Raw genomic sequence first — 20,105 nt, forward strand, 5'->3', positions numbered from 1 at the left:
AATTAATAGCTTGATGGACATACCTTTTTGTGCTGAAGACCAACTCAACTTACCGCTCTGAATAACCAAATGTAACCAGAAATACCCTGAACCGAACTGTATTAGATAATAGGAAATGAAATCTTTGGATTTGGCAATTTGTTAATTGTTATTTTAATTATAAAATTCGTTGCACAAATTCTTGCTTTCATAGTCCAATTGCATTGAATACTCAAAAATATGATGTAATGTTTTATAATTTAATGATATACATATTTATAGACTTCAGATACTACAACATATGTTATATACCTATTTATTAGATTAAGAATAACTACAATACATACACACGACTCCTCTGGCGGCTTCTCTATAAATATAGTGTATAAAAGTGCAGATGATGCACAAACATAAAAACGAAAACTTACAAAATGTTTAAGTTTTTCCTTTTTTGGATAGTTAACATAATTGCTTTATTCATTGTTGTGTTTATAAATATAGTGAGAATTTTTGTTATATTCAAAGCTTTCAAAAGACTTGTTAAAGTGGCATATGCCCGTAATTAACTGTACAGTATAAAAAGGGTGTAAAGAACAAAACTTAAAGCCTATGCTTTATACAAGGGAAATTGTAAAATTATCTTATTTACGTGATTTGCCCGAAACGCCGCCATGTACGCAATATGCGGTTCATATATAATTTAAATTTACAGTACAATTTATAAATAGCTGCTATATATTACTTGTACATATGTTTAGCTATGTATGTTTCCTAATCTGTATCATGCGTATTCTGATTGCTTGTGATTTATTTGTTTGCCTTTGTATGTAGGTGTGTGTGTGTGAGCGTATTCCTCTTGCATTGTGTCAAGATCGTTACGAAAAGACTTATCAAATAGCAGCGCCCTACACAGACACCACAGCCAAACTTAAAACTAACCTATATGTATATACAATAACTAGCGACGTTTGCTCCTCCTCATGTTTGCGTACGTCGCTCGTATTCGCTGCGCCTGTAGTCAGCGGGATAGTCTCGCGGCATGACCGGATAGCCGCGTGATTCATTCCGATAGCTCGGGGGCGGTGGCGGCAATCCAGGCACCATGCCATTCGACAAATAGTAATTGGGCGGCAGGTAATGGCTCGAGTAGGCATGCGGCGGCAGGGCGGACGGATATCTGCGAGCGAGAATCAATTAATTCACATTAAAGGAAATAAATCTCAATTTAGCAATAAATAATATCGATTTTAAAATAACTATCCAGGTGTGAACCTATTTGCCTTGAGCCCAAACAATAAGGGCTACAAAGCGAACATTTTACGGAATATCCTTTAGTAGTTGCCTTTGAACTTGATAGCTTTACAGATCCGATATTTAAAATCACCATCAACTAAACTCACCTGCGCTTGTCTGGTCGTCGCTCGCGATCGCGTTCGCGATGGTCGCGATGATATCCGCTACCGGCAGCACCTCCGCCTCCACGAGAATATAGTGAATCATAGCGTTCGCGTTTGTAATCAAAGTTGTAGCTAAAAAATTGAATAAGTTTATGATGATGAATGACTGCTTTTATGTCATGGACATACCGATCACGTTGATGCCAACGGTCCATCTCTGCTGCGTAGCTCGAAGCCGCAGGCGGCGGCTCAAAGCGACGACTGCTGCCGACAGCTGATGGTGAGTTGAGACCCGAACGGCGGGCGCTGCTGCCCTCGTAGCCACTTGGAGCCCCACTGCCGCCCACACTTACATAGTAGTCATCGCCTCTATGATGCTTCTTGCGCTGATCCTCATGGCTGCCATGTCGTGCGGAAGCCGAATCCATGTTGAGGCGCTTAAACGACATGGACTTAAGATTATCACTGATGCCAGCGTTGCTCATGGCCATGCCGCTGGCGTCCGCATCGTTCTCGTCTCGTTTTCGTTTCAATGGCGAATCATTGGCAAAACGGCGAGCTGACTTGTCCTCGGCAGGTGCACCTGAGTAGCGTCCTTGACGCTCCTTATCCTTATCCTTGTCCTTTTTCTTCTTCTTTCCACTTTTGTCGCGCTCCTTCTCCTTATCCGCAATGCCGCCATTTTCCGTACGTGACCGTTTCGATTTGCCACCATCAACATCTGCTGCATTCGCGGCATCCTTTTGTGTCTGCTGTTTGAGTGCATGTTTGTAGATCTTGAACAGACGCTTTGCATCCAGTTCCGTAAACTTGGACACAAAGTACCAGAGATTGCTGCGCCACTCTTTTTTTTCAGTCTCTCCGTACGGCTGCAGGCATACGTCTATTTGCCGCCCAATCTGCAATAGACAGTCACGTGTGTGCTGCAATTGATCCTGATCGGACAAACTGAGATCGGGCTGATCTAAGGCTTTGAGCGCTTTCTTCACCGGTCGCATCTTCTCCTTGCATTCATTGAAGATGCTGGGATCCAAGTCACCTAGCACTTCAAGAGCTCGAGGCTCATTGTTGGCCGTAAAGTGCATTGGCTTGTTGCCATTGTTGTCGGATGCACTTGATTTCTTACTGCGGGTTTTAGACTTTTTCTTTTTCTGTGCGTTGGCGTGCTCTGCCGCTGCTGCTGAGGCAGCAACAGGCGAGGCCACAACACTGGTGCCATCAGCAGCCTGCCGTGAACTACTATCGCCCGGAAGCGAGGAGTTACCCTCCTCAGCAGCCCCCTCTTTTCGTTCCGGCGTGCTGACAGCTGTCGTGCTTGAGTTGAGGCTGGCTTTCAGTTTACGGGGTCGCCGTTGGCGACGCTGTTCGCCTTTGGTTAGCTCGACATTCTTCTTGATGATCTTGAGTAGATACTCGGCTCTGGACTGCAAGTGCTTGGCTTGTGGCTTGCGTGTGTCGTTCAGCAATATCTTCTCGCTGAGCTTGAGCGTCGGATCCAACTTCATTTGCTCCCAGGAGCCAATACCATATTGATAAATGCCGCGCAACAAATGGGTGTCTTCCTCGGCGCCCCACTCAACATCAAAGTTAGCTGAACGAGTCTTAATGTTAAACGTCCACTGCTGTCGCTCGTGCGCTGAACTGGGCATGAGCTCGTTAAGCGGCTGCAGCTCTTCCTCACAAGAAAGCAGCGTTTTGGCATTGAACGACACGCCGCCCAGTTTAACCGAGTAAGTGGCGCGTGTGCGTCGCTGTTTGTTGCCCTGCTGATCCTCTTCCTTGACAGTCTTGATTTCTTCCTCCTTGTGCTCGTCTAAGAACTGCACACATCGATCATGCAGCATCTCGCCAATCCGCTTTAGCTCTGCCAGAGGCTTCTCCTGCAGCTCCGCGTCACAGGCGATCGCCTCCAGGCGCTGCAACGGCGCCGGAAACTTCTTGTAACTGCGTATGAAACGACGGAGCTCCGCATCGGTAAAGCCATTGATTTTCTCCTTCATTGCGGGACGCCCGCGTTTGCGTTGCCTTCCACTCCCTTCCTCGCCTCCAGCGCCACTAGCATCGGAGCCCAGCTCATAATCGGAATCGGCTGAATCGTCGCCCTGTTTGGAGCGTGCGCTACCTTTAGCTGTGCCTCGCTTGGCGGCATCGTTTTTATTGGCCGCGGCTGTTTTGCGGCGCGGCGGCAGGTACAAATCTTCCATTTCCTTGGCACGCGCCTGATCCTCAATGACCTTGCGATAGCCTTCGGGTATAATGTCGTCCCAATCCTTACTGTCATCCTCTTCATCAGCTCCCTGCTGATCCTTGCTCGCCGTCTCGCTTGGTTCGTCCTCCTGGAAGGCAGCTATGCTGGCCACCTTGAAGGCAGAAAGCAGATCATCACCGGGCATTTCAGGGTCTTCATTGCGTGTCTCGGCGCGGCGCAAGATTTCATCAATATCGCAAACAAGCTCCTCCTCGTGCTCCTGCTCGTCCTTGAACAGCTCCTCTGCGCCAAATTTAAGTATGGCGGACAAATCGTCTTTGTTAAAGGGATTGGAATTGGAGGAGTGACCATTGCCGCTCTTGTCTAGCACCGTACGGCCTGTGGTATCCATGCGCTGTATCACCAAATGGTCGAGCACCATTTTTTGCTTGGCACGTTCCACAATTTGCTCCTCGACGGAGCGCGCTGTGACCAAGCGATATATGTTAACCTGATTCTTTTGGCCAATGCGATGGGCACGCGCCTGCGCTTGCAAATCATTCTGTGGATTCCAATCCGAATCGAATATAATGACTGTATCGGCTGTGGCCAGATTAATGCCCAAGCCGCCGGCGCGTGTTGATAGCAAAAAGCAAAAGTCCTGGCTACCCTCAGCATTGAAGTGATCCAATGCCTGACGCCGCATCTCGCCCTTAATACTGCCGTCCAAGCGCTGAAATGAGAAATGTCGCTTCTGCAGATAATCAGCGAGCACGTCAAGCATGCGAACCATCTGTGAAAATATGAGCACACGATGTCCCGTCTCCTTAAGCCGACACAATAGTTTGTCTAACAGCACCAGCTTGCCGGAGCCCTTGAGCAGCATCTGAAGCGCCTCGTCCTGCTGTAAGCCAAATAGCTCAAACTCTGAGGGTCGTATGAGCGCCGCATGATTACAGCACTTCTTTAGCTCAATGACAATGTTGAGGAAGGTGGAGGTGGAGCCGCGTTTGCCTTTGCGAAGCGCATCAAAATTTTTGGTTAGTATCCACTTGTAATACTGCTTCTGGAGCGATGTCATTTCCACCCGCAGTATTTGTTCTACTTTGGCGGGCAAAGATTTCTCCACATCTTTCTTTACCCGCCGCAGTATGTAAGGCTCAAGCTGTTGATGCAGACGGGTGTAGCCTTTGTCCTCGGCATTGCCATGTTGCAGCTCGAAGTTGTCCCATGTATCGAATTTGGCGGGCATAATAAAGTGCAGCAGAGCCCACAGCTCCTTCAATGAGTTCTGTAGTGGAGTACCCGTAATAAGCAGTCGATGATTCGTGTCAAACTCCTTGAGCGATTTGTACAACAGCGAGTCATCGTTTTTCAAACGATGCGCCTCATCCACCAGCAATGCCGCCCATTGAAGCGTGCCCAGAAACTGTTTGTCCTTCAGCACAATCTCATAGGTGGTTAATATGCAATTGAATTTCAGTCTTTTGGAACCTTCAAACTGCCACTCGTATTGCTGTATTAGCTCACGGGACTTAACATCGCCCAGGTATGTTACCACATTCATATCGGGTGCCCACAAATCGAACTCCCGCTGCCAGGCGGTCATTGTGCTGAGCGGCACCACGCATAGAAATGGTCCATACAGATGATGAATCTTGAAGAGCGAATAGAGAAAGCATATAGTTTGTATGGTCTTGCCCAGGCCCATCTCATCGGCTAGTATGACCGAGTTCTCTTTGCACCACGAATGAAGCAGCCAGTTCAGACCATCCATTTGGTAATCACGAAGTGTCAGTCCGTCCACCAGAAACTCGGGCTGTGACTTGATGCGCGAGAACTTGGGTCGATATTTGATCACACGACAGTGACGCGATGGCGTCCACTTGGAGTTTTCTCGTTCGGTAAACTGTTCCACGCAGCGTTGCCATTTCCTTAGCACAAGTGTTGCGTCCTCCCACGTGGACTCCGCATAGGGCAGAGATTGCCATTTGCACAGAAACTCCTCGCTGCCGTCTTCGGGTTTGGTGCCGCGCGCTATTATGCGGTCCACATTGTTGTAAGATTTCAGCAAATCATGCTGCAGCTCTAGCTGACACTCAAAGTAATCTATATCTTCGGGGCCGGCATAACGACGCCAGTAAGCTGTGTCTTGCTCCTTCTTGATGAAGTTGTCTAGCTTTTTCATGCCCTTGGCCTTCATTTCGCGCAATGTCGTCTCCGACTCCCAGGTATTGTGTATGTAGCTCCAACCTTTCCATTTGATCAGGTATTGCACCTCCGCCAGTTCCGATGATTCATCGAAGCCCGCATTCGGATCGCAGCCGTTCTCCTCGATGGCATATATGGTTGTCTGATTGCCTGTACAGCCCTTTTTTCCCACACGCTGCGCAAGTATGCGTTCAATAGTCTCACACTTTTCCTCCTCCTCAGCGGCAACCGCGCTCGCAGCTGCCTGACTCTCGTCGTACTCAAATTCCAACAGGTCCTCGGAGTCGGTAGCCTCGTCCTCAGAGGCCTCTTTGTAACTAACAGCAGCGGCGTTACGACGAGTTGCGCAACTATTGTGTTGAATGGAAAATGAGTGAGTGCTTCATTATAATACAATTGGCTTACCGCTTGCTCGCATCATCATCGTCGCTGTCTTCCGAACTAAAGGACTTTACGCGGCGTCGCTGCTGCTGTTGTGACTGTTTGTTGCCGCCGGAGCGGGCATTGCACTTGCGTTTCTGTGCTGTAAATGGCGCCTCGTCGCTATCTGCGTCGTCACTTTCATCGCTTTCCTCGGAGTCCCAACTGTATATGAATAGATGCTTAAAAGGTTGCGCACAATGTTTTTAAAGTAATTCGTTTGAACTACTTTTTGAATAATCTACGAATCGAAAAGTAAATCATTGTGAGACGTCCTGATTAGCAATTCCTAACTATCACTGGTAACATTTCGAGGGTAAATTAATGTTCTTCTGACCTTAAAATTAAAATATCATAAGAATAACAAATAATAATAGTATGTCTCCCGATTACAAAGAAATTACGGAATAAATGACGAATAATTCTTATACAATCAATAAATAAAAATTATAAAATTTACTAACCAATTAATATATGGGAACTCTTAAAAAAGCTTAAAAGGATATGTATTTTTTTTCTAGCTTTTCGAACTTTGTAAGTGTAACCAAAACCGTAAATATAATATAAATAAAATGCCTGACTGAATGTAGATTCCTACATTAAGCCTGTTAGGCTTAGCTGACAAACTAATTAGTTCTCCTCAACTAAACTTACGCTTGGTTTTTCTTCTTCTTTTTGGTTGGTCGCTTGGATTTTTCAGCAGCAGGTGGCGGAGCTTTGCGCGGCTGTCGCGTGGATCGTTTGGGTCTGTAATCATCCTCCTCATCCTCCTGTCGAGTTGGGTAAAGCAAACGAGCTTATGTTTTTGAAGTCAGTCAATCAAAAGCTTGAAACTTACACTGCTGCTACTGCTGCTAGAGGATGTGGGCGAGGCATTTTCAGAGCTATCACTGGCATCATCTTCATCGGCGCTGGCTTCGCTGGTGGCCTGCGTCTTTTGTGGCTGCTGGCCATCATCGTCATCTTCATCATCGTCGTCATCGTCATCCTCCGCGCCAGCCTTAGCCAACGTTGCGGCAGAGGTGCCCGAGGAGCTGCTGCTACTACTCGTGTGCAATTTGCTATTGTTGATGTTGTTGTTGCTCGTCCTGTCAGGCTCGCCGCCAGCCTCCGCATCAGATTCGGAATCACTGGCGCTGGAACCGGCACTAGAGCTGTCGTCGTCGTTCCCATCCGTAAAGCCATTCGTTTTGGTATCTGCTTGAGCGGCCGCTGCTGTTGGTGGAAAACCCGCCACCGCCGTTTTGGCAACCGTTGGCTCCGGCGAACTGCGTCCATCGCTGGAATTACCTGAGGAACTGTCTGAATCGGAGTCGGTACCGGAGGAGCCACTCCCACTACCGCTGCCACTGCCACTGGCTTCTTCACGTGTGTCATCTTGTTCGTCTGAGCCTATACTATGCGACGATTCATTGAGTGCCTGTGTAAGAATGAAGAGCACGATTATATCCAATTTTATATAGAGAGCTTAAAGAGATAAAAAAAGTTTCGAAAAAGTTAAAAAGTACCACGCGTTCGAAAACCGTTTTATTCACAATGAAATGTATGTCCACAATTAACCGAATGTGCTTAAGAAAACACGTGAAAAATACACGTTAAAAAAAGAAAACTGAGTACACTATCATTTAAGGCCCGGCTTACAAATATCTGCAGGCTTTGTGCCAATATAACTTAATATGCAACACTTCCAATCATTCTCACAGGTTACTTTCGTAGTGAAGAGCTTATCCTGTCAAGAAGAGATTTACTGCATTTACGTCTAATATTTCCTCGATCGAGTTTACGAATGAAGATCAAACCAGGATTCATCGTTCAGTATCGCTATTATATAAGGTATTATGCAAGGTATAACTGCATCTAATCTATACGTGCCCTTTAAGAGACTCATCCTTAGGTTGACCACTTAATTCTTCAAGAGCAATTAGAAATTTAAAGAACTTACCACACACTGTAGGTTAAAGAGTATGGTACAAGTTCGTAATATGTTGACACAAGAACTTAAATATGCACTTATTCCTGGCTAAGAATACGAAATATCCTTGTATTATCGAAATAACCTAAAAACGCGTATAAATTGAAGGAGTTCTTGCAGTTGCCGCATCCAAAGATGTCAGCAATGTAGGTGCCTTGGCTTGCAACACAAAAAACCTCCTGTAGAATGCAGTTGCACTAGTAATCCTCTCCAGAAATGCAGTTTGTAGCCTTTAAAGAACGGTTTTTGTTGTCAGTATCAAAGCTTGGTGGCTTCAGTACGTTGTCTGAACTGGGTACGCAGGCGTACTACACAGAAATGAATGAAAAACATTTTATACACGATCCTGGACAGAAAAGCCGGTTAAAACATCAAAAATCCACAGATTTTGTGCTACTGACGCAGTTCTCTTGGTCTACAGCGACAACATTGTTGTTTAAATGCACTGAAAACGGGCTAAAATTATTAATAATAAATTTTGTATCAAAAATTTTAAGAAAACAGAGATAGTTCTTTGGAAATAATATTTTGGCGGGCTGATTACCCAAGAAAATTGGCCAGTAATTGATGGATTGGAGCACGAGGAAAACTTTGCACCGGACAAAATGTGATTACGTAATCGAAGAAAATTTTCATTTGCCACTGGAAATGTACGAAATTAATGCAAATTATTCCTGTTTGGATGCGGCATTCAACAAAAACAAACCGAAATGCCCAATTTCAAACGAAATTTGCGAAAATGGGTCCCCAATGGATTTTTAGAAAAATTACACTGGCTGCCACGTTGGATCCTCGGGCACCGGTTGGCGTTGTCAAAACTGTGAAACACCATTGAATATATGATATTTAAGCACTTTTATGTAAAAAGCCGCTCTAAATAGCGCACAGATTGATGTACGTGTGACGGAGTCTCAATCGGGGGGACACCTCTAGGGTCTGTCTTCGTGACTGGCACCTGCCACACCCACAAAAGCAGCGTAGAAATTTGATACGACACAGTTTTTTAGAATAATACTCACACGACGACTCGAATTCAACTGATTGATATCGCCTTGTTTCGAGTGATAGAAAAATTTCATAGTTTTCTTGTTATTTTTTTCTCTTACACGACGTTCACTGTCACAGCTTTTTCAAGGCCTACTTACCTGGCTCATTATATTTTCGTGGTAGCACACAGAGTTGCCTTATAGCGCTCATTAAACATGCAATACACTTTTTAACGGTTCTGACAAATGTTTATTTTGATTCTTAAAGTAGGCCACTTGTTTTTAAATGCAGTTTTCAACCACACAAAAGATGTTCACGTCGTCTTGGTCTATTGCAGTAAAAAATACGCCATTTTGTTTTAATCAGGAATGCATTGAGATCAGAATTAATCGAATTGGCCAGAGTTGCATACATTCATCGCAACTACACACCTGTTTTCGATTAGTTTCAGCTGATTTTGTGCTGCCAGATTTTTAATTTAACCAATACCAAGTTGGCAGTTCCACTACAACTACACTAACTACGTCGACGCTTCTCAACTCAGCGACTTATACAAATAATGTAATATTGCATTAAAAATTGCCAGAATCGCAGCATGTAGCGGCTGTGTGTACCTACGCACGTGTTCATAATGAAAAAAGTGGGCATAGCGCTGCCCAAATCGCGAGGTGTGGGCGTAGGCATAGTGGGCGCCTTTTTGCTATTTTTTATTTTCTACTATTTCTATGGGGGTTATATGACGCTTACGCTCTTCGCAGCCATCCTATTACGTACGTAAACGATAACATAATTGACACGGCTATTACACAAGTCTTTCTTTACTTGCAGTCATTTTCTACCATGCACAAGACCTGCTCTTGTACCATCCGGACTTGCCAACGAATTCACGCATTTACATACCAATCCCAACTATGCACAACCTGCCACATCTTACAGTTAGCATCAAGACGCCTGATGACGTGACACTACACGCCTTTTGGATCAGTCAGCCGGAGGAACGTTGCAAATCCGTGCCCACATTGCTATATTTTCATGGCAACGCTGGAAACATGGGTCACCGCATGCAGAATGTAAAAAATACTCGTCCAACATGCTATTCTTCCTGCTCTTATATGAATTTGCCTTTTTTTTTTTTGCAGGTGTGGGGCATTTATCATCATCTTCATTGCAACATTTTAATGGTCGAGTATCGTGGCTATGGCCTCTCTACGGGCGTTCCCTCGGAGCGTGGTCTGGTAACAGATGCTCGCGCTGCAATTGATTATTTGCACACACGCCACGACCTGGATCACTCACAGCTAATACTTTTTGGTCGCTCGCTGGGTGGCGCTGTTGTAATCGATGTAGCCGCCGACACCGTTTATGGCCAGAAACTGATGTGCGCTATTGTGGAGAATACGTTTACCAGCATACGTGATATGGCCGTGGAACTGGTGCATCCATCTGTGAAATACATACCAAATCTGTTGTATAAAAATAAGGTAAGTTTTCAGCGATTCTCGTTGACTTCGCCTTCATTCTATAACGGCTTTTCCGTTGCAGTATCATTCACTTAACAAGATAAGCAAGTGCTCGGTGCCTTTTCTATTTATATCGGGACTTGCAGATAACCTAGTGCCACCGCGCATGATGCGTGCCTTGTATACTAAATGCGGTAGTGAACAGAAGCGTATGCTTGAATTCCCGGGAGGCTCGCACAATGACACCTGGATAGTAGATGGGTAAGACATAATCGATTTTAAATATATTCTGATTGTGTTGCTAGAGCTATACAGTTTCTATCGCGGCTGTGCTCATTTAAAAATGCACTTTTATAGTTGGAAAGTACAATTTATTTATTTACAAATGGGGTGCTTATATCAAGATATCTTGATCAATCTCTGCACTTCACTGTGCACCATCGGAAAGCTATGTATATCATATTTACTGATATTTTAAATCCTGTACAGAATCTGTCACAAATATCAATATCAGTAAATCTATTTAACATTAAAAGAAATTGTTTGTTTTGTATTCATTCGATAATTATGAATTTTTATTTGAAATAGCTGATTTTAAGTGCGTAGCAAATGATTGATGTCTAATCAATTATTATTTAATTTTATTTTGCAGTTACTACCAAAGCATTGGAGGCTTTTTGTTCGAACTACAGCAGCAGCCGTCTCCGCTGCAAAAGCCACCGGAGAAGAGCAATGTGTGGGTCGAACTGGAGCATAAAATAATCGACGTTTAACTCCCATTATATATATATATATATATATATATATATATATATATATATGTGTGTGTACACACACAACTGTGTTCTATTGACTGTGTTAACACTGCATTGGTATATTACCTATGCATATATACGTGTATATTATTATGCTATGTATTATCATGATATTTGCATGTATATGAGTGTTTTGTATAACTGAATTGTGCACTAGGTTAAGCTATCTTAGACGCTTGTAGTTCTGTTTATGGAGTGGACAAGCCTTGAGAGCGGTAGGTTCCATATTTTAAATGTTAAACTACTTATGTATATTAGGTTAATTGTTAACATATAACAGGAGAATTAGTTTTAGATTAGCCTAAACTCTAAATCAGGTTCCGCAACTAAATAAATTATTTTTAAATTGAAAGCAGCTAAAAACCCAAAAATTTTTCATCACTACTATTTGGATCGAAGTCCTCATCATCATCATTTTCCAGCACACTATTGGCATTACGCTTAGAATTCAGCTGCGGCTGTTCCGAATGATTGTCCTCCGTTATGCAGGTCGGTTGTTTCGCGTCTCCCTGCGAGCGATGATGAAACACAAAGGAAACACATTTACTCGCCATCCAAGCTTGGGAAAGAATGCTGTCAGGCAGGCCGCGATTATTGGAGCAGTGGAACCACTGCGACAAATGCGATGTGCAGTCTGAGTTCTCTGGTGGCGGCTGTCTTTGCACATCTTGGAAACAGCGCTTGCACTTAAGTCTGAAAGGCACCAAAAGAAATATAAGATAGGCCCAATAAACGCAGAGTCAATTTCACTTACTTGTTGTGTGTATCGGATAGTACGTTGGCCTCAAACCTAAACAAATCCTTAAGATCGTCCCGTGTGAAATGCTTTTCTGCCGAATCGTTGTTATCTATAATTGAGCTAGACAACGATTTCTTATGTGTCTGCCGCTGTAGAATTTTCTCCTCAATTGAGCCACTCTGCGGAGAAAGATGTTATATAAAATTGGATCAGCGGTAAATGTTTTGCGACGCTTACCGCCACCAAGCGATAGATGTAGCAGGGCTTCTTTTGTCCATCACGCCAGACTCTGGCCATTGCTTGTTCATCGTTTGCCGGATTCCAGTCAGGGTCAAACATGAACAAACGATTGGCCCCTATTAAATTTAAACCGCAGCCACCTGCTTTGCTGCTGAGCATAAAGAGAAAGCAGTCGGTGGCGGGATCATTGAATCTATCCACAACCTTGGAGCGCTTCTTGATCGTCATGGTGCCATCCAAGCGTACATAACTGTATTTGCGTTTACGCGCCAGCTGCTCAAATAGATCCAGCGTCTGCGTGTAGTTCGAGATGAGAACCACCTTGTCATCGCTGTTGGCACGTATGGCAGCCAGCATAAAGTCAAGCAACATAAACTTTCCACTCAGCTCGGGATTGACGTCTCTATAAATAGATGATATGATGATATAAGCGCAATTTAAACACAGGAGAGCTTTTCAATTTACTTTGGCTTGTAGTTGGGCGGCAAAACATTCTGCGAGTTTTCGAAACCTTTTTCCCGTGCCGCTATTTTCTCGTAGATCAAATCAGGATGATTGCATAGCTTCTTCAACGTAGTTATGTCGGCTAAAGCCGTCAACGTCGTCTTGTCAGTGCAATCTGTAATTTAAATATGTAAGTACTAACGAGTCAGGTGTGTAGTTTGACTATCACCTTACCTGCCAGACTTCGACGCACCTGATCCGATTTAAGGAAATTCGTATAGAGCTGCAGCTGTACGGCCGTTAGCTTGGCACAGACGACCATTTCAAATTTGACGGGCAGATATTTGGTTAGGATTTGATTGGTGCGACGTATAATGCATTGGTTAACCAGCCCAACCAACTCTTGTGTCTTCTCTAATGCACGTTCGCGTTCTGCGTCCGTGGAGTCAGCATTTTGACCACGCAGAATGGCATTCTCGAAGTTCCGTTTAAAATCAGAGCCTGTGCCCAGCATTTCCGGATTGACAAAGTTGACCAAACTGAAATACTCGGTCAGATCGTTTTGTATCGGCGTGCCGGAGAGCAGAACGCGTCGTTTGGTCTTGAGGCCCATTAGCGCCTGGTATGTTAGATTGTCGCTGTTTTTAAGCCGATGGCCTTCGTCGCAGATGACCATGCCCACTTCCGTTTTGCAAAGTATGTGTGAATATAGCCTAAATGTTTCATAGCTGATCAGCAGCACGGGTGTGCCACAGCGTGTCGCTGTATTCATGGCAAACTGTTCTAGAGTGCGGGTTGTGTCCTCCTTGGAGCCGCCCTCCATTGCCAGACAATGCATGCGGCCGTGCAACCACTTTGTGAACTCCTTCTCCCAGTTTTTGACCAGCGATGAGGGCGACACCACTATGGCCTTTGAGATTGTTGGCTTGCAATCGGGACTCTGGCGCAACAGCGTCCACGTTAATGTGACGCACTGCAGCGTCTTGCCCAGCCCCATCTCATCAGCCATTATGCAACCGTTAAAATTACCTCGTTTTCCTTCTACGCATTCATACATGAAGCGCACACCTTCACGCTGGTGCGGACGCAGCACGTTACTAAGGATCGGATCCACAACGACATGTACCTGTAGCTTGCTGGGATCCAGCGACATGCGCTCGTGCTCCGTGTAAGCAGGTGGCGTATACAGCACCAGTGCATTGCACGCTTGTGGATCGTGCAATGCCCGCCGTACTATGGAACGACGCACGCCCAACGTACGATTTCCACCGTAATCTGGAACATAGTTAGCAATAGGAACTTTGAACTTGCGCGCTAGCACCTTGGCAATGGCCTGCTCATAGTCGCTATTCGCCGTAAAACGTATCGGCAGCGGCAGCTCCACAGTGTTGGTTGCATCCCGCAGTGCGCTTTGGCGTTTCTGCAGTTCTATCTGACACACACGTTTGTTTTTCTTTTGTAGTGGCGGGGTGAATGCATCCTTTGATTTGATGCGCACTCCTAGTCGTTGGCTGGGCGCCAAGCTGCGTCTCTACTCATTTAAATGTATCATATTATTTACTTGATTTTTATTAAAGCATATATAATTACCATTTTATTTAGACTTAAATGCAGAACCTTTTAAAAGCGCGGCGGCATCAGCTGTCGCTTTTTCGGTTTTCCAACACTGTCAAGAGCTAGTTTGGTCACATTATTGTGTTACACTGACAGCTTTAATAGATTGTTGATATTTCATTGATATTTTCGGTGCTACTAGCCACATAATTTATTTGTTTATACAGACAAATTTTATATTTTATTTATCAATAAGTTCTGAATTTTCAAGCAAAATTATTCGCTTACATATTCCTAAGAAGTTCAGCATTGACGGTATTACAGACATTGAAGGTGTCATCCTAGCACAATTCATTTTAGGTGACCATATAGCTATAAAAGTACCGATATATTGAAACATTTATATATTTTTTCCAACACTCATCTTTTCGCACTATAATTTACTGCATAGAATTGATAAGAACGGCCCATTTAACTAATTTAACAACTGCCAGCAAAGCGTAATTAAATACGAATACCATCTACTCATATGTGGCATTTCATCATAACACAATGTGTGCATACTAAACATCTGCAGCATATAAATTAATCTTGCAGCGAGCGGTCGTTGTTCGGGTATCGGCGATTTGCAGTCGTGGTGTTTTGTTATTGGAGCAGCAGCAAACAAGATTAAAAATAAACTCTTTTGAAATGTTACAACTTTGAATTGTAAAAAATGCACACAACGCTGCCGAGCACACCACAAACGCACAAGTGCAAGAAGAAGTGCAATATAAATTCCAAAATTTGTTTGTCGGGTAAGCAGCAAAGGCATAACTGTAAAGTGCCATATACATATACATACGTATATACTATATACTAATTTTTTTTTTGTGACAGTCTTACCGTCCCTACATTTAAATGAGGCGCTGTTTTAAAATTAAAAGCACCGAAACTCAACTAAAGCGGACAACGCGATAAATTCGAATAACCAAGAGCAACACAATTAAAACGTGCAAAGTGAAGGTCAACGTCACAAGCAACAACCAACAAGCAACAAGCAACAACAAGGTGATAAGTAACGGCAACTGTGGCTGCCAAAAACAAAATACTAACAGCACCAGCTGCTCGGAATCGGAGCTAGCATTTAGCTCAAGCTTAGCTCAGCCTCAGTTCCAGTTCCAAATCTAGTTGCAGCTTATTGGTAAGATGAGCTCGACATCGTCGCAGGTGGCACAGCGCCTGCTGCTGCCGTCGCTGCTCTCCGTACTCCTGCTAATCGTCTGCGTGCTCAGCGATGATGCGAGCACGATACCCACGCAGAACATGTCGCACAAGGAACGCGCCGAGTTGCGGTAATTTAATGCACACATTTGCGTTTTAAAGCTTTTTTATTTTTTAATTGTCCCACATTGGTTTTGTAGTGAAGAAGCGCGCGAAATGTTCTATCATGCATACCATGCCTACATGGAGAACGCCTATCCAGCCGATGAGCTGATGCCCCTCTCATGCAAGGGACGATACCGCGGCGTGACCCCCTCTCGCGGCGACATGGACGACATATTGGGAAAGTGAGTTCAGTCATCTCCACAAACACGAGCTTTTAACTATAGATAAGATAAAAAATTCACCTATGAGGTATAACTTATATGTTAATCTTATCTTGATAATGTGCCGAGTATATACGGCATTTCTTCCTGCCATTAATACATATATATATATATGAAGATGATATGAAGATCGTGTGGCTATACACCATGAAGACAACTTTTAAAAGCATTGGCTAAGCCACTTAGTTGAATAATCAATCTATTAATGTATATATGTGATTCGTTACAGATGAGCTTTGAGTTAGAAGGTCAATGTTATGCTTACATGATTTACATATTTGATACTCATTAACATTTCTCATCGTTTTCCATATGATTTGTATGATTTGCAGCTTCTCCATGACGCTAGTGGATACACTGGACACATTGGTGCTGCTTGGGGACTTTGCGGAGTTCGAGTACGCCGTCAAGTTGGTCATACGCGACGTGCAATTCGACAGCGACATCATAGTGTCAGTTTTCGAGACGAATATTCGCATGGTGGGCGGGCTACTGTCGGCGCACATACTCGCTGAATATCTGCAGAAGCAGGCTGACGTAATGCACTGGTATAAGGGAGAAATGCTGGAGATGGCTCGCGAACTGGGCTACCGTCTATTGCCGGCGTTTAATACGACGACGGGCATACCTCATGCTCGTGTTAATCTGCGGCTGGGCATGAAGGATCCACAGCTGAAGAAGTCACGTGAAACGTGCACCGCTTGCGCCGGTACCATACTGCTGGAGTTTGCCGCCTTATCGCGGTTAACGGGTGATCCCATTTTTGAGGTGCGCGCACATGCCGCAATGGATGCGTTGTGGAAGCTGCGGCATCGAGGTTCCGATCTAATGGGCACAGTCCTAAATGTGCACTCTGGAGATTGGGTGCGTCGTGATTCGGGAGTGGGTGCCGGCATCGACAGCTACTACGAGTATCTTTTTAAATCGTATGTGCTGCTCGGTGATGACAAATATCTGGCCCGCTTTAATCGTCACTATAACGCCGTGATGAAGTACGTCAGCGAAGGACCTATGCTGCTGGACGTTCTGATGCATCGGCCACACGCCAAGTCACGTAACTTTATGGACTCCTTACTGGCCTTTTGGCCGGGACTGCAGGTGCTATCTGGCGATCTGAAGCCGGCTGTCCAAACCCACGAAATGCTCTACCAAGTGATGCAAATGCATACTCTCATTCCGGAGGCGTGGACTGTGGACTTTCAAATTCATTGGGGCCAGCACCATTTGCGACCCGAGTTTATTGAGTCCACGTACTTCTTGTACCGCGCCACCGGTGATCATCACTACCTACAGGTGGGCAAGCGCGCGCTGAAAACGTTGCAACAATATGCGAAAGTTGCCTGTGGCTATGCGGCTGTCAACGATGTGCGCACCGGCAAGCATGAGGATCGCATGGACTCGTTTGTCCTATCGGAGACATTTAAGTATTTGTTCTTGCTGTTCTCCGAGCCGCAAGATTTAATCATTAATGTGGATGAATTTGTGTTTACAACCGAGGCGCACCTGTTGCCACTGTCCATTGCACAACTAGGGAATTCCACGTTTAGTAAGTTCATTCAAATATGGTAGTATCCCATTCCATAATCACTAATAAATATTCCATACGTATATTAACAGGCTTTCGGCAATCGGACGAACACAATGTACTCGACTTCATGCGCACCTGCCCCAGTTCCAATAAGCTTTTTCCTGAGAAAGTACGCAAACCATTGCGCAACTTCATTACGGGCTCGTGCCCGCGCACCACAAGTGGCAAGCGGCTCAGCGCCCTGGATTTTCAGGCAAGCAATGCAGATCATCTGCGAGCTGTATACGACATGGGCATCACCATGGTTTCGGTAGGCGATCGTAGCCAAGGCAAGGTGCGACTGTTTCATAGTTTCTATAATGTAAGTTTTCTGTTGCTTTTGCCTTTCTTGAGTCGAGTTCTTAGTTTTGGTGGTACATATTTTAAAAGCTGACACTCCTGCAGCTTTTATGGTATTCTTTTATAATTTATATCAATCACTTGTATTTTCGACAGGCCAAGAGTCAGGAGGAAGGCGAAATGGGACTGCAGTTTATGCAGGAAATGCTTGAGCTCACCAAAATGCAAAGCATGAATCAGCTGGCACAGCTGCAGGTGCGTAAATAAAAAAATGCATTATGTGAATACTTATGGTGGTATGCTGATCGACTGAAAAGAAAAAAAAAAACAAAAAACTAACTAAAATTGTAAATGCAATCGATGAACGCGATTTTCTTTATTGATATACTTGAATGCGCTGGTGAAAATCCTCTATTTCAAAAATGCTGTGTATTGCAATCGATCTATTTTCAACTCGTTTTAAGTAATATTTAATAAAAGATCGCGTTTCGCCGATTTAAAATAAAAATTCACCTCATATTCATAATTAAAAATACACATTCATCGATAAAATGTTAGATAGGTTTTCGTCGGCGGCATATTTAATCAACTAAGATGTTTATTTCTCTTGTAGGCTGTTGCTTATGCTTTGGATGATCAGTCCCAGGACTGGACAGCACTGATGGCCGGCCCATCGCACTTCAGTCCAGAGCTGATCGGCGAGCAGTTTGTCGAGGGTGAAATTGTGCTGGCCAGTCCATTGCGGGCCTGCGACGAGCCGCTGCAAAACGCCAACAATGTGGCCGGCAAGATTCTTGTAGCGGAACGCGGCGACTGCACGTTCGTGAGTAAAGCGCGATTGGCACAAAAAGCGGGCGCCACGGCGCTGATCGTCTGTGATAATGTATCAGGTTCTTCCGGCGAAACGCAACCCATGTTTGCGATGTCCGGCGATGGCAAAGATGATGTCGCCATACCCGTTGTCTTCATGTACAACATGGAGTTTACCAAGCTGGCTGCGGCGATGTTGCGAAGACCGCAGCTGCGCGTTCGCATTATGCAGATGGTGGAGTTTAAGCGCTGGCAACTTGCCAAAGAGGCGCACCAGAACGAAACAGCGGCAGCAGCAGCAACGGTAGCGTCAGCGGCGACGCAAAAGAAAAAGCCAGACAAGGAATTGTAGTGACTGCTCAACAACGGTGTGGCTCCACGCTTTAACGCTTCAATGGCGCCTTCCTAAGTTCTAAGTTCTAAAGTGCTTTTCGGTTAACATTTCACTAATTGTACAAGCGCATATACATAAGTATATAAATCGTAACTTTCATTCTTGAACTTTACTTTAAGTAGAAGATCTAATAGGAAAAGGCCAATCATTAGCTAAAGTTTCACTGGAACTTCTTATTAGTCTTTAGCATTTGAACGAACGCTTAGTTTTTAATATGTTTATTAAAAGCGTTAGCGTAACTCAGCTTCCTAGCAGTAACGATTAAGCGTTATGCAATTGACGGGCTAATCTATTTACATAAATTAAGCCGATAAATCTAACATGTATGATATGATATGGATAGGCCATACGCATGTTTTGTATATGTAACGATTTGTACTTGTAGTCTATAAACTTTCACAATTTTTATATGAATTTTTCTTTCGTGTAAGTATATCTTCTGTATATAAATTAGCTGTTAGTATGAGATAAAAAATAATTGTAATTAATAAATAGCTTGTAATGTTGTATCTGTAACTATTAAAAGAATGTGTAGTTGAAATTGATTAGTTCATATACCAAATGCGTTTAAAATACATCATTCAAAATAAAAATAAACCGTGCCCCAATTAATTGCAGCCTGGATTTGATGTACATCCCGCCTAAAGCCGACCAAAATTTAGAAATTCATTATATAATTAAAAATTTGTATTATATTATATTTTTGTATTCATTTTATTGTTTAAATTTGTAACTAAACTTAACACGCTCTTCCGGTGCGTTAAGAGCTCTCCACTCATATATAGTACATAGCTAGCGTTATGCTAGAGCTAAGCCTAAAGAACTGTTTTCTTTTAGAACATAAAAATAAACACATTACGTAAAGCTTGATTTGAAAGCTTAAACTAAATTAAAAAAAAAATATAATAAATCAACTGGGCTTCATATGTTCTAGGCTTCCAGACAACGATTGATATTGAATTCCCTTCGTTAGGAGCTAAATGTATTTACATACATATAAATTTGTATGCGTTCATATAGATTTATGGCTATAAGGCTA

At 43.9% G+C, this 20,105-nt stretch overlaps 4 protein-coding genes across 7 annotated transcripts; 2 read left to right on the plus strand and 2 right to left on the minus strand.

Annotated features, from left to right (window-relative positions):
- Nucleotides 1–225: 225 nt before the first annotated feature.
- Chd1 (chromodomain-helicase-DNA-binding protein 1) lies at nt 226–9,499 on the minus strand. 2 transcript variants are annotated; one of them, XM_002057677.4, is made up of 7 exons: nt 9,313–9,499; nt 7,034–7,615; nt 6,850–6,965; nt 6,181–6,360; nt 1,566–6,125; nt 1,380–1,508; nt 226–1,156 (listed from the first exon to the last, which is right to left on the minus strand). In XM_002057677.4, exons 1-7 carry the CDS (start codon nt 9,319–9,321, stop codon nt 958–960), a joined length of 5,775 nt encoding a protein of 1,924 aa, XP_002057713.1. In that variant the 5' UTR covers nt 9,322–9,499; the 3' UTR covers nt 226–957. The 2 variants fall into 2 exon arrangements, with proteins under 2 accessions (XP_002057713.1, XP_015025324.1); XM_015169838.3 differs by lacking the exon at nt 9,313–9,499 and adding an exon at nt 9,187–9,261.
- Nucleotides 9,500–9,647: 148 nt separating this feature from the next.
- Bem46 (abhydrolase domain containing 13-like protein Bem46) lies at nt 9,648–11,792 on the plus strand. Its single transcript, XM_002057676.4, has 5 exons — nt 9,648–9,924; nt 9,983–10,224; nt 10,294–10,635; nt 10,697–10,875; nt 11,267–11,792. Exons 1-5 carry the CDS (start codon nt 9,786–9,788, stop codon nt 11,385–11,387), a joined length of 1,023 nt encoding a protein of 340 aa, XP_002057712.1. The 5' UTR covers nt 9,648–9,785; the 3' UTR covers nt 11,388–11,792.
- Nucleotides 11,513–14,586, minus strand: okr (DNA repair and recombination protein RAD54-like okr). The gene is made up of 6 exons (XM_002057675.4): nt 14,443–14,586; nt 13,087–14,383; nt 12,874–13,027; nt 12,406–12,811; nt 12,184–12,347; nt 11,513–12,122 (listed from the first exon to the last, which is right to left on the minus strand). Exons 1-6 carry the CDS (start codon nt 14,443–14,445, stop codon nt 11,786–11,788), a joined length of 2,361 nt encoding a protein of 786 aa, XP_002057711.1. The 5' UTR covers nt 14,446–14,586; the 3' UTR covers nt 11,513–11,785.
- A 37-nt stretch (nt 14,587–14,623) lies between these two features.
- Edem2 (ER degradation enhancer, mannosidase alpha-like 2) lies at nt 14,624–19,778 on the plus strand. 3 transcript variants are annotated; one of them, XM_032437953.2, is made up of 8 exons: nt 14,624–14,766; nt 14,858–15,203; nt 15,286–15,740; nt 15,810–15,956; nt 16,328–17,541; nt 17,613–17,884; nt 18,019–18,117; nt 18,476–19,778. In XM_032437953.2, exons 3-8 carry the CDS (start codon nt 15,595–15,597, stop codon nt 19,022–19,024), a joined length of 2,427 nt encoding a protein of 808 aa, XP_032293844.1. In that variant the 5' UTR covers nt 14,624–14,766; nt 14,858–15,203; nt 15,286–15,594; the 3' UTR covers nt 19,025–19,778. The 3 variants fall into 3 exon arrangements, with proteins under 3 accessions (XP_032293844.1, XP_032293845.1, XP_015025411.2); XM_032437954.2 differs by having other exon boundaries at nt 17,613–17,857; XM_015169925.3 differs by lacking the exon at nt 14,624–14,766 and having other exon boundaries at nt 14,824–15,203.
- Nucleotides 19,779–20,105: the final 327 nt, after the last annotated feature.

This window comes from Drosophila virilis, chromosome 4 (assembly GCF_030788295.1).
Source record: "Drosophila virilis strain 15010-1051.87 chromosome 4, Dvir_AGI_RSII-ME, whole genome shotgun sequence".
In the NCBI taxonomy this organism is placed as follows: Eukaryota; Metazoa; Arthropoda; class Insecta; order Diptera; family Drosophilidae; genus Drosophila; species Drosophila virilis.

Coding starts and splice junctions, on each gene's coding strand:
- Chd1 (XM_015169838.3), bottom strand. CDS start 9,246: ATGAAATTTTTCTATCACTCGAAACAAGGCGATATCAATCAGTTGAAT. Junction 7,616..9,186: donor AGTTGAATTCGAGTCGTCGT/GTGAGTATTATT, acceptor ATTCTTACACAG/GCACTCAATGAATCGTCGCA. Junction 1,157..1,379: donor CGACGACCAGACAAGCGCAG/GTGAGTTTAGTT, acceptor TCTCGCTCGCAG/ATATCCGTCCGCCCTGCCGC.
- Bem46 (XM_002057676.4), top strand. CDS start 9,786: ATGAAAAAAGTGGGCATAGCGCTGCCCAAATCGCGAGGTGTGGGCGTA. Junction 9,925..9,982: donor CTTCGCAGCCATCCTATTAC/GTACGTAAACGA, acceptor CTTTACTTGCAG/TCATTTTCTACCATGCACAA. Junction 10,636..10,696: donor ATCTGTTGTATAAAAATAAG/GTAAGTTTTCAG, acceptor TTTCCGTTGCAG/TATCATTCACTTAACAAGAT.
- okr (XM_002057675.4), bottom strand. Junction 12,812..12,873: donor CCGCCCAACTACAAGCCAAA/GTAAATTGAAAA, acceptor ATCTATTTATAG/AGACGTCAATCCCGAGCTGA. Junction 12,348..12,405: donor ACATCTATCGCTTGGTGGCG/GTAAGCGTCGCA, acceptor CTTTCTCCGCAG/AGTGGCTCAATTGAGGAGAA.
- Edem2 (XM_032437953.2), top strand. CDS start 15,595: ATGAGCTCGACATCGTCGCAGGTGGCACAGCGCCTGCTGCTGCCGTCG. Junction 15,957..16,327: donor ATGGACGACATATTGGGAAA/GTGAGTTCAGTC, acceptor TATGATTTGCAG/CTTCTCCATGACGCTAGTGG. Junction 17,885..18,018: donor TGTTTCATAGTTTCTATAAT/GTAAGTTTTCTG, acceptor TATTTTCGACAG/GCCAAGAGTCAGGAGGAAGG.